The sequence below is a fragment of the Sinocyclocheilus rhinocerous genome, unplaced genomic scaffold, assembly GCF_001515625.1.
Source record: "Sinocyclocheilus rhinocerous isolate Xijiao unplaced genomic scaffold, SAMN03320098_v1.1 scaffold444, whole genome shotgun sequence".
Lineage (NCBI taxonomy): Eukaryota > Metazoa > Chordata > Actinopteri > Cypriniformes > Cyprinidae > Sinocyclocheilus > Sinocyclocheilus rhinocerous.
The window spans coordinates 1,199,798-1,217,504 of NW_015645540.1; the positions used below are offsets into that span (position 1 = coordinate 1,199,798).

General features: G+C 37.1%; 1 protein-coding gene across 1 annotated transcript; it reads right to left on the bottom strand.

The window, feature by feature from the left end:
• Positions 1-2,358: 2,358 nt before the first annotated feature.
• LOC107706348 (matrix metalloproteinase-14-like) lies at positions 2,359-16,158 on the bottom strand. The gene is made up of 10 exons (XM_016510027.1): positions 15,594-16,158; positions 7,988-8,136; positions 7,462-7,584; positions 6,800-7,107; positions 6,198-6,359; positions 5,564-5,730; positions 5,339-5,477; positions 5,071-5,221; positions 4,873-4,988; positions 2,359-3,982 (listed from the first exon to the last, which is right to left on the bottom strand). The coding sequence occupies exons 1-10, from the start codon at positions 15,678-15,680 to the stop codon at positions 3,537-3,539; spliced, it is 1,848 nt and encodes a 615-aa protein (XP_016365513.1). The 5' UTR covers positions 15,681-16,158; the 3' UTR covers positions 2,359-3,536.
• Between the last annotated feature and the right edge of the window lie 1,549 nt (positions 16,159-17,707).

The window sequence follows — 17,707 nt, forward strand, 5'->3', positions numbered from 1 at the left end:
AAAATCTAATCTTTTGCTATTGTATGAAAAAGTTTTGCTAAGTATATGTAGTTTGGTAGTTAGCAAACAAACATTTTAAAGAAAAATTTTCCAGCATATTCTTTGATTCTGTTTTACTTGACGCTTCAAAGTCTGTTTTTTCCCCCATTAGGCTTGGAAAGACAGGAATTCTCTCTGTATCGAAAGAAGTGGATACAGCCGGTCAAGTAGAGGTGTTAAATAGCATGTGACTGACTTCACTTGAACAAGCAGAGCAGCATGAAGACATAAAATGGATCACAAAGAGCAGGCAAGGCTCTTCTTTGCCCAGGGACCTTCAAAAAAAGATAGAATGCGTTTTAAGAGAGAGACTTGAAATGTTTGTGGTGCTGCTAATGTTTTCATTTAAGCCTTGTTTTAAGAAAAAAAAGTGAGTCACTTAGCAGAAACTGAGGAAACTCAACTCTACTTGCCTGGAGAAAGAGAGAGAGAGAGGGAATTGTGGGCAGAGCAGAAAGTGCTGAGGTTGTTCTTTGTTCTGCAGAATCAGCTGGGAAAAGATTGAACTTGCTTAAAATGTGCACAGAGTGAAAAAAATGGAGTACTTGTGTAGCGGGATACGCTCTGACTGCAATACATACAAAATGCAGTGCCTTTAGGAACAACAAAAGCAGTCCTTAAAGGCCTGTGATTGCGAATCTTGTGGGCTTGTACTCCACATTGATGTTTAGACAGATGTCTGATCAAATTAAGGTTGTATTATTTGTATTACATCAACAGTATGTGCACAGATAAGCTGTTTTCCTCCCTCTCTCCTGCAGTGTTCTGGTATTGAGGCAGTTTGGGTTCCAGATGTTGTTGATGGAATTCTCCTTGATCGTTGGCCTCCGAACAGAACCCCCCCCACCCCCCCTGCTTCCCAAAAGCCTCGTGACTGGACCCAGAGTGCCAAAACATTATCCATCTCCAGACGCTTATTCCAAACAGCAAGTACATTCGGCTGTCTTCATAAAAATGGATGCCAACACATTGAATTGAGTATCATCTTTCTCGTACACATATGTTTGTGCCTCAATCAGTATCTGGAAGTTGAATTATTTTCAAAGATGCACACACTCGCATTATAACAGAGATATGTTTCCTTGCGAACAGTGCCAAAAGGGTTTGCAGAATTATAATCATTCCTGGTTTCACTTAATCCTTGGACCTAGCCTGCTTTTTCCATCCCATTTAGATGGCCAAGTGTTTCCGAGTGCCAGCAAAAGGGAGGAGAAAGAAGTATGGACAGAAATGACAAGAAAAAAAAAAGCAATTCTATGCAAAAGAAATAAGCTAAAGTAGGGGCATCTTAATTTATGTGTGAAAGTGCAGGGTGTTTGTCTTATTGTGTGGTCGTAAGTTGAGGAACAGGATAAGATGTGCTAATGTAAGATATGCTTCTTACAGGGGACTCTGGGAGGTAACAAGCGGTTCGGAAAATATGGCCGAAGAAGGCAAGAAGTCTTGGACTCGGATGCAGGTTAAGAGGAGCAGCTGGTGATTAGGACCGAGAACTGCTTTTCCTTTCATCTCTCTGTTGTGCAGGAGAGTGAGTGGGTTAAACAAACATGTTAAAGGCATAGTTCACCCAAAAATAAAAATTCTGTCATTGTTTACTCAACCAAATGTGTGCAAACGTGACTTTCTTTAGCAATAACGCTAAAGAAGATATGTTGGTGTCCAAAGAGTTTTGGTGCCCTTTGACTTTTATTAAATGCAAAAAAAAAAAAAAAGATATATATATATACAAGGCATTTCTCAAAGTATCTTATTCCACAGAAGAAAGTATGTCATACAGGTTTGGAACGACATGAGGGTGAGTAAATAATGACAGATTTTTCATTTTTGGATGAACTGTCCCTTTAAATGGCAGTTTTATAATGTTTGGCAGACAAAGAAGGTCAAGAAAAGAAACAGCAAAGAACACTTACAAAATATTTTATTTTTGATTTAAACATAAAAAAAGGTTTTAAACAAGCACAATTTATTTCTAGATGATCATCATTTAAATATTATTATCATTATTGTTTTTTGTTTTTTTATTCAAACTTTAGATTCCAATTTTTTTTTTAAAAAGCACCACAAGTTTTCAATAATTTCAAACACAAGCAGTGGAAATATCATTTATATATTTTAAAATTTATTTCAGTTCAAAAATACAAACCCACCCATTCACTTTTCTCCAAATTAAGGCCACTTCATTAGATATACATTATTGCCTGTCCAGCAGGACATTTTTAATAACAATTGTTAAAATCAAAAAACACATTCTTGACATGGAGAACAATAACAATAGTAATAATCATAATGATAATGACATCATCATTATCAATAATAGTAATTATTTAAAATACAGTACAATATAAAGCCATACTACTGGAGGACACAGACAGACAGCACAGCTTTGCAGGCATTGTTAGTGGGATAAGTATCAGTTATCTTTGGAATGGCACATGACTTTGGTTTCTTAACCTGAGTTGGGAGTTGCATGGGGTGAGAGCGGAACCCTGTGTTGGTTTTAATGAAAAGAATGACCTTTCATGAGCCAATGCAAATAATCTTTCATGATATCTGGTAACTTTGTGCATATGGGAGCACTTCAGAAGTACTGTGGTGGTCCCATGGTTCAGCGATGGCAATACCATGGTACGTAATGATTACTATATTCATGCACTAAGGTATTTATATAGTACTAGAGAGAATACCATGGCACTATAGCACCTTCCAACCGACTTACCTAGTTCATGCATCCTGAAAGGATTTTAAAAATGAACAGAAATTACACTCACAAAAAGCAATTTCTGACTATGTTTTAAATTAAAGTATAACTAGAAAAGTGTAAATCTAGTTTAATTTGTTTTTATGAATTTTCACAAATTAATTTCATTTTTTTTTTTCCAGGTTTTTCATCACTGTGGACCCTGTAACATTCAAAAACCATGGTAGTATGGTTTTGTTATTGAGGTTGCATGAGGCTGCTGGACATGTGATAAGCATTGGCCGCAACCTGAGAGAAGTACAAAGTCTTCTGATTGCGACAAACGCTGTTTTCGACAGAGGGTAAGAATTCACAATTAGACATACAACAACAACAATCACAACTTTAAAATGACATTTCCAAAAGGCTAAACAAACAGCGATGAGCTGGCGTCATTGGCTACACCAGAAGGGAAAGAAGAGAAAGACATTGAGAGAAGAGGGGAGAGATGAAGTGAAAGTGACACAGGGGAAAAACAAGTACCGTATGCCTTTGTACAGCATGCGAGAAGAGCTCGGCACAGGTGTGAAAGCAAAACGTTCAAAACCACTAATTACAAAATATAAAAATGCAGAGATTTGTCTTAGTGGCATCATTTCTAAAGTAAACAACAAAGGGTCCCTTTTGACCAAAACCATTTTTTTAGACTTGCTTTTTTTGCTCATTTTGGTTTTGCTTTGCTAGTAAGTCCCCTTCTTCCATATTCTCAATTCTCTCCTCTCCTCTCCTTTCTTTTCTTCCATTATCCCTTCTTAAACATTTAAACCTTGTCCAGTAGGGAGCGTTGGCAGTAGAGCAAACGTCTCGGTGTGCCGTACCTGCGGAAGAAGAGAAGTGCTCCGAGCGTAAGGATCACGCAGACCAGCAACATGAGTGGCACCACCACAGCAGCCACTCCTCCACCACTGCTGGGTGCATCTTCGACCTCGATTATGATCACCTCTGTCTCCTCCTTTTTGCCCTCTTCCTCAGTCTTGTCTTCCTCGCGTGTGCGGTCACGCTCTCGTTCGCGCTCCCTTTCACGTTCTCTTTCCCGCTCACGTTCACGATCACGGTCACTTCCTCCACCTCCACCATCTGTATTGGAGTCCTCGTTAGGACAGCCCATCCAATCCTTAAGCGCAGACTTGGGGTATCCAGGTTCCACTCTTAATAACTGGTTGTTAAACTTCCAGTACTTATTGGCTTTGTAGAAGTAGGTATAACCTGTAAAATTTAAGAGAGAAAAGGTCAGGACTATACAAAGGTAGCAATCTTTGGCCCAAAGCCTACATCCTGACATTGTTTTAATAAAACTAGAGTAAATCTTTTTTTTATTTTTATGTATGTATTGTATTAGAGAGAGGCAGGAAAATATTGGGATAAGCGAGGGAATGGGGGTCAGGAAATGACACAGGCCAGACTTGTGTTCTAACCAAGCATAACATGACAAATGATAAATACTGTATAAATAAAATTTATATTTGTGCATGTGTCTATATATATGTGTGTGTCTATTGTATTAACATCATCAAGGGGTAAAAAGAGTAATACTCTTATAATTTAATAATTTCAATTATAATAATTGTAATAAACTGTAATAATTTAAAATAACAGTTTTTTATTTTATTATATTTTAATGTTATTCATCACAGACAAAGCTGAATTTTCAGTAGACATTACTTATTGTGGAAACCGTGAAAGTGCTATTTTTTCAGGATTCTTTGATGAATAGAAAAGACTTGAAATAGAAATCTTTTGTTACATTATAAATGTTTAATGCATCCTTGCTGAATTAAAGTATTGATTTCTATCAAAACATTTGAGTGAACAAAACTTCTGATTGGCTGTGATTTTATCCTTTTACGCAGTGTTTTTGCTTTCAGAATGAACAGACAAATGCTTAGAATAACTGGAAATGTGTTAGCACATAGTAAGATTAGGTTGCGAACAGGTGTTTTCTTGTGTTAATGCATAATTCTGTTTGCATATGTCATATGACTGACAGTATACTAAGATCTAGAATGGACAAAGAACAACCATGTCAGAATAAGAAGGCTTATTATTATGAAAGACTGGAGGTGGATTAAAAAAGCAGAAGGCAGTGAAAGACTTACTTTGATCTCGACTCATGAAAGCAGCCTTTATGTTGTCTGGAACGCCTTGCCATTTACTTATAGGCTTGGGGTAGTCTGGATCCACTGACTGCGTGTCTTCATTGTAACGATAATATCTGATTGAAGATAAGAAATAGTTTCAGATCTAAGCTCCGTTTGTTCTCATGCCTTGTATTATGGGATATCAAAGCTACTGACTTGTTTCCTCTGAAGAAGTAGGTGTTGCCAGTAGGGGTGTACAGGAGGGCTGCATCCAGTTTGTCCTTTGGAAGACCACTGCCCATTTCTCTCAGAGTCTTCGGGTAACCTGACTCCAAGTTCGATTCAGTGAACACCCAATGCCTGTCCCCTGCACGACAGAGATGACAAAATATATTACTTCTGGAGCAGCAAGCAGGCCAGTTAAAGCCAAAGGACAAAACCCTCTTTTTTCCATTGAAATCATGTGATTGAAGAGGACTAGTACCTTTAAAAAAGACAAATTTCCCATCTTCTCTTTCGTAGGCAGCATTAATATTTATAGGCAGACCTCTCCAGAAATGTCCAATTGGCATGGGGTAATTTTCCATAACCCGATTATTACGAACGCGCCAGAACCACTTATCCTAAAACACAGGGAAATTGTGATGAACACGCATACTGCATGATATCCAACTCCAACTCAATGCATACACACATATTCCATCCATACCTTAAACACAAACATTTCTCCTCTGAAAATGGCAATTGTGTCAAAATGGCCTTCGCAGATGTCAGGACCAAAGCTAGGTCCTCCAGGCCTGTATGGTGTGGGATATGGAGTGTGGTGGGGGGTCTGTGGGGTGACAGGTGGGCGCGGACGGCCTCCGGTGTTTGGTCCTGAACAGTGCAAAAATTCATAAATTCATAATTCATTTTTGTGAATTAGTTCATTCACATTGGTCTATGATGAAATAAATGATTAACTGATCAAACAAATAATCTAAATATTTAGTCAAATGCTGCTGTTCATCTCTATATTTTGACTGTTAAATAGATTCTGGTTTTATTAGTTGTACTTAATGTTCAATTTAACTGTCAGTTAGCTTTATTCATCTAGCAGATTCTTTTATCCAAACAAATAAGCTTTGGAAAGCAAAGCAGAATAATTTGCTAATGCTAATTTCGTTTTTTTTTTGTGCCAGATAAATGGTCTGATTACACATTTGTGTAACACATTCTAGTGACAGTGATTTATAAATATATTGTAAACATATAATTTTAGTTTTAGTTAATGATAACCCTGCCTTGAAAAGAACTATGGTGTGGTTTAGCAATTCAAGTTGTGATGATATTGATTGTTTTACCATAAAGCTGCTGAATGCCTCTACGGTCATCTTCAGGAAGCACAAAGTTCTCAGTGTCCATCCACTGGTAGAAGGGAGCCATGATGGCCGAGGGGTCATTTGAATGTTCCATTCCCAGGGCGTGACCCAATTCATGCACGGCCACCAGGAACACATCATTACCTGAATGAAAGTAAGAGATAACCGTGTCGGTACAGGTAAGATTTGGCTAAGTAGCATGCTGTATAATTGTGCAGTACACATTAAAAACAACTATTTTGAGACGCTAAGAATAGATAGCACAGAATGACTGCTGAGAGCAATTATTCTGTTCTTTCAAAGCTTGTTTTTGGGCATTCAGTCCACAGCAGGGAAACGTCAAAGAAAAGCTTCTTGGATAGAGATGTTCCAAACATTCTCATGAAAAGGTAGGGCTGATTCAACCCAATTCAATGAAAGTGTGCACAAACACAACACTTGCCTGGACTTGCCTCACTCGTTCTCACACAAGTATTCAAACCAAACAAGTTTGAGTTTATCTGAACTCCATACTAACAAAAATAAGTGAGATCCTTGGGAAGTCTAGAGTACTTTCGCTATCTTCTGGTGTTTGTACTCCTCACCCAAAAGGTCACGGTTGCCGATGGTCCAAGGCTCTGCTGCATCGAAGTGTGTGTCTCCTCCTATGCCATTGCCTGGGAAGTAAGCATGAGCCAAAAAGCCTCCCTCGCCGTCAAACGGACTGGCGTCGTCATGGAAACCATCAGCGAAGAAGAGCATGATGTCAGCAAAGTTTTCAACCTTGTCTCTGATGTCACTGTAAGGGATCTCTCGGAATCGCAAAGGGGTAACGCTTTCCCACACTTTGAAGGCTTTTCTGATCGCCTCAAACGTCTCGTATTCCCCAACTTTTGGTGTGTAGTTCTGTATGCTGAGAAGAGATAAGAAAGGGTGAACTGGAGAGGCAATCAGAGGAAAGTAGGGCATAGGAAAAAGAGGAATATATGGAGGAAAGTGATTTACATTACAGACAAGTCACACAGGAATTTTGGCCTTGGCTGCAGTGGAGCAGAATCGTATAGTAGGCCAAAGATGACTTTTCCATAAGTGTGGTGCGTATTTACTAAAGCATAGCCACAGCCATATCTAAACGTTTATGACAGCAAACCTCAATTAATCGGTAATGGCTTGGACGGGAGTTTTGTGCCTAAAATGACTTAAATACAGTTTAACATGCACTCCTCTTTTATTGATCCAGCAGGATGGAGTTAAAGTAGTCTCTTACCAGAATGTGATCTCATTTTTATCCCATTTGAGTCCCTGGATTGCGTAGCGCTTCTTTCTCAGGTTGCTTTTCAGTTCGGCTCCGAACTTGTCTGGGACGCCGCAGCGGGGCTTCTTCATTGCCCTGGCAATTACCGTCCAATATGTTAGATCATCCACCGCACCACAGATTTAATTTCAGTGATTTTGGACAGGATGGCCATTAATTTCTGTCCTCATATATTCTACATCTTCTGTGCCTCATCGCACACCAGTGGAGGATTGCTGACACAATGCTCTAGTTTTCCATTTTCTCCTTCCATGACTAACAACAACATAACTGATTGGCCAAAATAATTCCACAGAGATATCTATAAGCTCTTGAATCTCTTGAACTAGCCACAGGTGTTCAAAAAATGCAAGACTGATTCCATGGAGAGAAAACGGTATCATCTAGACCCAATTTGTGTTATTAACTGGACATGGAAACACTAATTACACTACACAGTAATACACTGCTGTTTCAATCATGTGGGCAGTTGACTTACTCTAGAGTACCAGGATCCAGGTTGCCGGTGACTTTCAGGCCGTAGAATCTCTGCATGGAAGCAATGGCAGAGGAGACGGAGTGAGGAGAGCGGGCCGTATGTGTGCGGAGATCACCAGGTGGCAAGTAACCGTATTGCTGTAGCCATGCCTAGAAAGCGAGAAAGAGAGAAAAAGGTATTTATTATTGGAAAGATACCTTGTTTTGTTAATTTTCAGCTGTGATATTAAAATGTTGTTTTCTGTTTTTAAATTGAGGTGCATGAGGTCATACTGTCATATAGATATTAGTTCTGTTCTCTGACTACATAATTAAACTCAGTTACAAAAATGTCTCCTTTTATCTAATTTTTTTAGAGGTATCTGCAAAAAAGAAAAAAGAAAAGAAAAATAATCCTTATTTTGTCTTGTTAATAATGGTTATACTTGAGCAAAAAATAAACTAACTTGTTTTAAACTAATACATTACCATTTAAAATTACAATTTTTTAAAGAAATTATTAATTGTAAAAAAAAAAAAAAAATCCTGGAAAAAATGTATAATTTTTTTTACCTGCAATATAAAGCAGCACAGCTGTTTTCAACATTAATCATAAGAAATATTTATTGAGAACCAAATCAGCATATTAGAATTATTTCTGAAAGATCATATGATGTTGAGGAGTATTGGCTGCTGAAAATTCAGCTTTACCATCACAGGAAAAAATTACATTTTGAAATGTAGCAAGAAAGACTTAATTTGTAACAGTATTTCACAATATTATTGTTTTTACTGTATTTTTTATCAAATAAATTCAGCCTTGGTGAGCATAAGAGACGCCTTTCAAAAACATTAAAAAAAACATTACTGAGCCCAAACTTCTGAATGGTTATGTATATCTTGTTTTTTTTCTTTTTTCTTACCCCATTGGAATTGTTTTTCGCCCCATAAAATTTTGCTCGATTCATCATTGAAATAAGAAAAAAACTTTGCCAACAAGGTAAGAAAATATAAAGTAAATTGAAGATATATTTTAATTCTTGTTTTATGCAATTTTGCTTCTCAAGTATACTTTATCTTGTTTTAAGGATGTTTAGACAATAATTTTTACTGGAAAAGCAGGCAAAATACTGATTGAAAAAATTTGTTTTTTGGAATTGGAATTAACTGGAATGGAATTGGCTGGAATACATTTGACAGAACAAGAACTTCATTTAATGTTAGTAAGAGTGTAACTCACAAACCCAAGGGATCAGGCAGGGTTCCTTTCCACAATTCATGTCACAAATCACTTATAAGCATTAAGAACTCACAATTCACTTAAAGAAATACTTCTAAACAAATGTATATATCAAGTGTGTGTCTAGATTGATTTATGGCCTTGCTTTCCTTTGAGGCAAAAGAAAGAAACTGCATTGTCTCTATCTTGAAACTGAGTCAGTGACGGCACAAATGCATTTTTGTTTGTAGCAATATAGGATGATAGATGAGATAATGAAAGGTGAAATGTTATCTGTCTGCGACTCCCTCAGGCCAAACCAAACTGTCAGTCAGTAATTTCCCAGGAAATTTCTGGTTAATACCATTGAAACCTCAGAGACAGAGCCTTTATCCTGTAATCCTCCTCCACCACTCTTTCTCTCCCTCTCATGCTACTACAGGAATGAAGGGCAACAATGTAGACACACCCTGTGGGGCCTCAGCACACCTTCATTCCGCTGTAGCTCATACAGAGAAACACATGTGGATCACATGATTTGGCTGTTGTAGCTTCTTTGTGAGTAAAGTGTCAACAGAAAGAGGTTCCTCAGCATGATCAGCATGTTTTATGTTTATAAAGGTGCTCTCTGGCTGAATGTGTTTTTGAGTGTGTGTTTTGGCAGCAGATGTGATTACGTCCACACAGTCAGATGCTTCAGAGCATGTATTCCAAGTTGATGTAATCCTGGAAATTTAGTTTTTTAAGAATTTCCTGTTTTCTTGTACTTTTATTCCTCTGTTTTCCTATTTTTATCCCTCTATTTTTTATTTTTGTCTCAGCATCTTTTCTCATCTATGGGATTGTGAATTAGGCATGGGCCGATTACTGGTTTCAAGGTATACCGCGATTTAAAAATATCACGGTTTCAAAACCACTAATATTTTCCGTTATACTGTTCCTGCGGTATGTGCTGTTTTTCATGTCTCCTCAAAGACTGAAAGTGTAGGAATCCCTCAGGTTGAGTGCAGTGTAGAGAGTAACACGCCCCCTCCTTCTCCTGTTGGTGCGAGCGAGCGGTCAGTCACGTGTGTGTAGGATGGCCGAACTTAAGGAGCTCGTCTCTGTTCTGGACTTGCACAAACTGCGTTGCAATGCATATCATTTTTCAAATGTCATTTATGTGAAAATATGAAGTCTGTACGGACGCACAGAGAAAAATACTGTAGCAGGCAGATCACTCACTGTTCATGATGCACGAACTATTGGAAGAAAATCCTCAATCTTGATTTGGGGGTTTATATGAATGTGTTTCTGAGGGGAACTGACGGTCTTCAGAAACGTTTATGTGGTATTTTCTTTTAATCTCGTCTCTGTATAGTTTATATTTAAGCAGTGTTTCAGTGCAGTGCTGCTTTGTTTACAGCGGTAACCAAGGAAACACTGTATCTGCTGTTCCAGGAGCGCCTCCTGCTGTCAGAGAGTGAATCTGCGTCCCATTCAGAGCTTCTGCTGTTTGTTTCGTTCAGGCATGTAGTATAATTTCACAAAGCTAGTCAGAACATTCTGTTTTTGCTTCAAATTGGGTTATTATTAAATCAAATTATGTATATGAAATTATATAACTAAATGATATGAAATGATATAAATGATATGTATATGAATTATATAACTAAAATTAAATAACTGTAATTACAGATTTAGGTTAAATAAAGATGTCAGTCTTTATTTTTCTTTTTTAGGAAACAAATCAAAGAAAAAATAAACAAATTTTACTGTTCCTAATATTCTGTATGTTGCTCAAAAACAAAATATATTGTGTTCAGCGGAAAAAAAGTTTTGTTTTTTTACCCAATCATTAAAAAAAATTACACATTTTAGAGCTGTAACGACAATACCGCGATACCGTGATATTTTTTTGCTTAAGGTTATCATACCGTCAAAATCTCATACCGGCCCATGCCTAATTGTGATATTTCTTAACTTCCTCAAAGTTCTTCTCCATTCCTTTATATCATCAGACATTGTGAGTCTGTGACTCACTCTCAGTCCTTCACAGCACAAACAAAGGTTCAGTGTGTTATATCCATGAGAGGGAAAGAAGGCTGTTAATGGAATAGGGATTGGTGGGGGATGGCCGAGATTGTGATAGATGATCGTGTCCCCTACACAATCCAGCGAATGAAATTGGATAAAATTAAAATCACATTTTGGTAAGAGACATTTGGTAAGAGTGCACCATAACTCCATTCTACTGGATTAATAACATGTAGTGAACTGAAACAGGACAAACATCATGAGTGATGTCTTTGCTGTTGTGCAACATTACTTGCATCTCTCAAAAAGTTTAAAGTCCCCATGAAATCAAAATTAAAGTTTTTTGGGTGTTAGTATCAATATGTTAGTCTTAAGGTTATCTATAAGGCATTGAAATTGGAACTCAAACACATCCTGGCAGAGTCTAACTCTTTTTGCCAGTACTTTCTGTCTTCCTCATAGAGGAAGTCTTTTCCAAAAAAAAGGTGTCCTTAAAATTTCACATAAAAGTTAACCCATTATTCCCCAAAGTTATAAATACAATTTGGTCACGTATGATTCATATGAAATACTGGCTGTGCCATCCATCACTTCTGTGGTCTGCTAAAGTGGCGGTGCCAGGTCACAACACAAGATGACCAGTCTATGATTATGTCATTATACTAAGAATCAAGACCAAATACTAGGGAATACTGGGGAAGATCTATGTTTGGGTTTGTAACTGTAAGTGTTTGTAACTTTTATCATTTTAAATGATAAATCAGGTGATCTCATAGCCACCCAGAGCTATTTCAATTACCAATTTCTAAGTTTTAATATAAAGAAAAACCGGGGTGGTTGCAGATAGGTGTATAGATCACATTCAAAGCAATGGAAAACCAAGTCATGACTTTTTATTAAAGGGGTGGTTCAGTGTTTTTTTTCTTGGCTTGATTGTGTTTATGGGATGCAGTCTAACATGTGTTAATGCTTCGTTTTTTTAAAAACGCATTATTTTTCACATAATTTACCTTTATTCCACACCGCTCTGTTCCTTCTCTGAGAAACGGGCTAAACTTTTCCTGTTTTTATGAAGCCCCTCCCTCAGAAATAGGCGATGGGCTCTGATTGGTTAGCTAGCCCAGTGTGTTGTGATTGGCTAAACCGCCTCTAGTGCACGTTTAAACGTCTCGCCCCTCTCCTCAGCGGCATGGGCATGTGCTTCGGTTGTATTGTAAACAAAGGCGTCGTTAATATCGCTTATCAATTTGAGCCCGATTGAGAAGCAGAGGATATTATTGAAGAGGATCGTGCAGAACCTGTGCAAGCACGGCTTTTAATGGTAAGCTGTTTGTTGTTTGTTGTTCTCTCATACTTTTAGATACGCTGTTATTTGTAAATGCTCCTGCTTATGTTAGCTTTTAATATACAGTTTTATCCTGATTAAAGCTTTAATACAGTACAGCAACCGCATGCGCCTGCGTCCAATAATCTGTGAACCTTCTTCAGGCATTTTAGCTTGAAATATACATGAAAATTAAGTTTTGTAAGGTACGACAGTGTGCAAGACTTTTTCCTATCTTTTTTGATACATAAAGGAGCAACAGGCACCATTTTATGTTTAAACGCATATGCACATTAAAATCAGAGAGACTTGAGAGAAAGACATGCAATTTTAAGGGAAAATGAGCCGCAATTTCCGTTTACTCTGGGCCAGTGAAATAACACAGAATCTGGGTGAGCATGTGGTGAAGCCAAATCATAAAAATGCAGTTCAACTGCTTAGGTTACGCTAATGAACCTCAACAGCTGGCTAAATGTATCAACACTGTAACATCAACCACAAGTTTACCACTGAAGTTTACCTATCACAAAAACAAAGTTTACTCTGCAAATCCATGCACTGTGAAGTCCCTAAATTCCTTGTATTTCATTCAAATTAGGAATAAATTCTATTCTATTGATCAGTGGTTCTATAAGAAAGAATGTATTCCAATTTTATTATTTTATTTTTTATTATTTTATTTTTTATGGATACTGGTGGTTGGATGCTCTATGGAAAAAGTCTGAAGTTACTAGTTATTTTATAGATGAGTGGGTCAGATATTTACACTTGAGGCACTTGGCTGTTTGATGAAAAATAATCTTTTCAAATGGAAAGTGCATAATGAGAACATTACTATTAAATAGGAAAGGATGTTGGGAATTATCTTTCCAATACGTTCCAGAATTACTGCAAACAACTGTGGGTTGTTTGGCCTTAAGTGACACAGGAACTGGACAATTTGTAGTCCAATTCAGCCTTTCATTTTTCTGTTATTCTCTTGCTTCTGAAATGACATCACTTTTCATCCTACAATAACTTCTATTCTTTATGCAGACTTGCATCATTCACACCCCACCACATTTCCTGTCTGAAAAGATCAACTCCATTTTTTCCCATCTCTTTGTGTCTCTTTTCTGTAACATGCTACCTCCTTCCACATCCCACTTCCTTCCTTACGCTTTGACACTACATCACTAACTGCTGGCATCATCTCGCATCTGTCCTAAAGCCATGTGGTCAAGACCGTACGGAAAATCCCCTGGCCATTTCCTCTGGTTCTGTCCTATAAAAGATGCGACTAGCTATATGTGGCCAAATGCACATCCCAATAAAGCACTATGATGTGAAACTCCCTAGAAGTTCTTAATAAATGTAGTAGCACTCTTCAGGTGATTTATCCAAGACCTGTCCATTGCTGTCAATGACGAGAAGTGTATCAAAAATAGCATGTCATGGTTTGTGTGGGAGTAAATTACTTTCACAACAAAGGGAAGTGGATATTGATACTAATATTGTTCAAAACCACAGGTGTGCATGAGTCTATAACATAAGGATATCCTTAAGGAATTAGGAGATTGTGATGCAGGATTGTGATGACTTCCTGTTAGACGGAAAGGAGAAAGAGAGGAAGAAAAGAGCCCATATGGAGTTTTCCGCTCTGTCTAAACCCCTTCTCTCTTTTTTGACCATAACTATAAGGACAGATGTCATCCATTAAATCCCGCAGCTTATAGGAGCAGAAAAATCTTTTCCCCCCAAACTCATCCTCAGCATATCCATCCACCCTCTGACCACAACATTACAGTCATGACTTTTCTTCCTGTTTTCTTGTGGTAATTGTTCGTTCTTTTTTTGCATCCTCAGCATCTTTCTCTCTGCGGTCTCTCACTTGACCTTAATTCAGAATCCTCCACTCCTCTCCTATTTTCTAAGTTTTTACTTTGATCACTGAGCAGAAATATCAGAGATTCTTAAAGCTAAACATCTGTGACTAAATAATGATACTGACTTGCAGCTGGTAAAGACTTTCCCATATAAAGATTTGATTTTAGAAGCTCACAATGGTAATAATAACATCCATAATGTAATCCTTTCTGGATTTCACTCAACTTTTCGAAGTTATTTTGGAAATTAGTGTGATATAATTAGATATGTACATTCTAATTGCATAGTTGGAAAAATCTCTTGAAAACGTGTCACAGTATATTTTTAATAAAAATGAAAATAAAGCATATTATTATTTTAGGACCATTAAGTTGTTTTGCATCATATTATTTTCACTACATTTAAGCACATTCCCTCCTGAAATGTCTGGATGTTTCTATTTCATTTCATTTTATTTTATTGGTAATTCCTATTATTTTGAAAGAATGATTGTTATAAGATTCTAAAATTACTGTCATATTTTTATGTTTATTTAAATTTGCATTAATTAAAGATAAGGGGTGAAATAAGACACAGAAATGTACAAATCCATAATGTGAATGAGATTTTCTGTGCTTCTAAAATTTAAATTGTAAAAGAAAATGTGTTTAATGTTAATGCAAAAAGGCTTAATTTTCTTTATGCCAAGTTTATTTATTTATTTTTATTTTGTGGTTAAATATGACCCCCCACATGTTCTTGACAGGTATTGTGAGATTCACACTACTAAGACTTTAAATTAAGGACCCCAATATATATCAGTCTCCCTAAATCAGTACAGCATGAGTCTCATAGTCTGTTTTTATCAGTCAAGCATTTACCTACTTCAGTGAAGGTCACACGTGTTTTGGCATGCATAAAGAAGATTGTATAGTATGAGTAGACTATTGTCAGAAAAAATATTCAATTTATTTGACGTATTTTATTTATATGGATTTCAACACATAGCTAATTGTTATACAGTTGCAATATGATGTGATACGGAATGCTTTTTTTTCTTTTTCTTTCTTGAATATAACGTTTTTCTTACATGCATCGGCATGTCCAGACCTTCACACAAGAAGATCTTCACAACATAAAACATCTGCCACCGCACAATGGATCTGGATGTGTTATCAGTAATAAATATTTATATATATCTCGAGAAAAATGCACTATACTCACCTCAGGTTTCCTGTCTTGTTTTGAGGACGATCTGTCCGCGCACAGAAATATTAGGAGCAACAGCTCCGTTAACCGGCTCCAATTCATTCTTCTGTCGATGAGTCCTTTTTGAAAATACGTGTATTAATCTTAATAAAGTTTGGCTGCTTTTGCAACTGTCAAAACATAACCACGCTTTAAAAAAAACTAGCGCCTACCACTTTTGTGGTACAAAACCAACGAGAACGTTGACTTCTCCAGGAGAAAGGGAGAATGCTGAAGTTTATCAAAATTTAAACAATTACTGCTATAGATTACTATTGCATCGCAGTGACTGATACTCTATAGTCATAAAATCATACTGTTTTATGTACTAAGCGCTGAAAATGTTACATCGACAGAACGCAGTATGAAGATAAACATTCCTTGCGAAATTTCTCTTTGTCTTATTTCTATTTCATTGCGCTAGTTGGTTCAAATCTTCGGGTTCATATGCACAGCAGCCCCTTTCTCCGGGCTTGTAGACGTGGTCTCTCGATAGGTATTGCCAAAAAACTGATCCTGAAAAGCCAAAGCCCTCCCTCCTCAACATTAACCCATCCCGCTCCCTTCAACTGCTCGAACTTTAATGACCTTGCTGACGACCTTCTTCTGCTTTGCTTGGCTCGACCTTGTGGACAGAGAAAATACTTCATCTGCCACAGTTCTTCCCTCTAACTAGGCGATTGTTTAGCTTTTGGCAATTTAATTCATGGTTTTGCTTGACATTCGTTTGGTGTTTACCATCTGACTGTTTGCGTTACTTCAATGACTGGTCAAAACATTGCTAAAGCAAACAAGCATGACAAAATGATTCATTTAAACTGATTGAATAGAAAAAAAATATGCGCATAATGCCAGGACATTAATTTAATGTAATTTATCTTTTTATGTTATTGTTTATGTTATTGTGACAGCCGTAGAATTAAATATGGGTGTGTATAAGGAAGTCATTGGAAAGTCCTTTGGATAAAAGCGTCTGCTAAATGCATAAATTATTAATTATATATATATATATGTGTGTGTGTGTGTGTGTGTGTGTGTTCCCTTTATTTATTTACCTATTGATTGATTGATACAATTTTTAGTTTGGGACCATTTTAAATAGTTTACATTTTAAAACTTTACAATGGTGTTTTTTTATCCAGGCTCCCATAGTCAATTATTTTATGATTTAACTGCTTTCAGTGGCAACTGATGTACAGTATACTTTTTTTTGTTTGTAAAAAAAAATTCCAGTTTTTATGTCTTCAGTCTAGAAGAGCTAAGGTTCAACACCACCTACTGGTGAGATTCTGTCATTGCATGTTTCGTATATAAGAAAAAATATATATATTCATATCAAGAGTCTAATAAACGTTCCTTTTATTTTTGGAAGAGCTTCTATCATTGTTGCTGTGTGTGAAGATGGAGGTGAAAATCTACTTCTATCGAAAGGTTCAATGATGTTAAGGTATGTTTGAATGCAACATGAGGTCCATTTGAACATCCTGGTGTTTGAAGCTGTTTGTATGTGCTATGTATTATCTGTCTATGGATGTGCTGAACATCTGTGACTTTCTCCAAAAGTAAGACATTCAGTATGTAACAAAGTGAAAGATAATTTATTAGGCCATATATGTTTTTTCCATTGCTCAGATCCAAGGTTTTGTACTTAGTATGGCAGTATTTGTGACGTGGTGCGTTGGCCTTGGATACAAGCAGTTTCCAAATGTCACCCCTGCCATAAATTTCAGCTTTGTGAAGTTTACTCTACCCTGAGCTTACACACGTGACCTTCTCAGGTGCAGCATTTGTAATGTGCAGCATTTGTAATTGTAATTCTGTAAACTATTTTCATACAGGTTTAGCACTCATTTTAAAAACCCATACATACAGAATTTGAACATCACACCAACATACACATACCCCTACACACAAACACAGACTATACTCTGCTTCCTTCTGTCTTCCTTATGTGCCTCTGCATGGTTGTCATGGTGCAAGAGATTAGAGGCCAGTCCTCAGACAGATTGTCAAGGCTTCCTCCAGTTTCTCCCTCACTGCGCTTGATGTGGCACACACAGAAGCAGTGCAGAGGAGTTTGATTTTGTTAG

Bases quoted from the DNA above. Each gene is read 5' to 3' on its own strand.
- LOC107706348 (XM_016510027.1), bottom strand. From the start codon at position 15,680: ATGAATTGGAGCCGGTTAACGGAGCTGTTGCTCCTAATATTTCTGTGC. The intron at 8,137-15,593 runs GTGAGTATAGTG...CTCGCTTTCTAG, and splicing joins AACAAGACAGGAAACCTGAG to GCATGGCTACAGCAATACGG. The intron at 7,108-7,461 runs GTAAGAGACTAC...ATCTCTTCTCAG, and splicing joins AAAAATGAGATCACATTCTG to CATACAGAACTACACACCAA.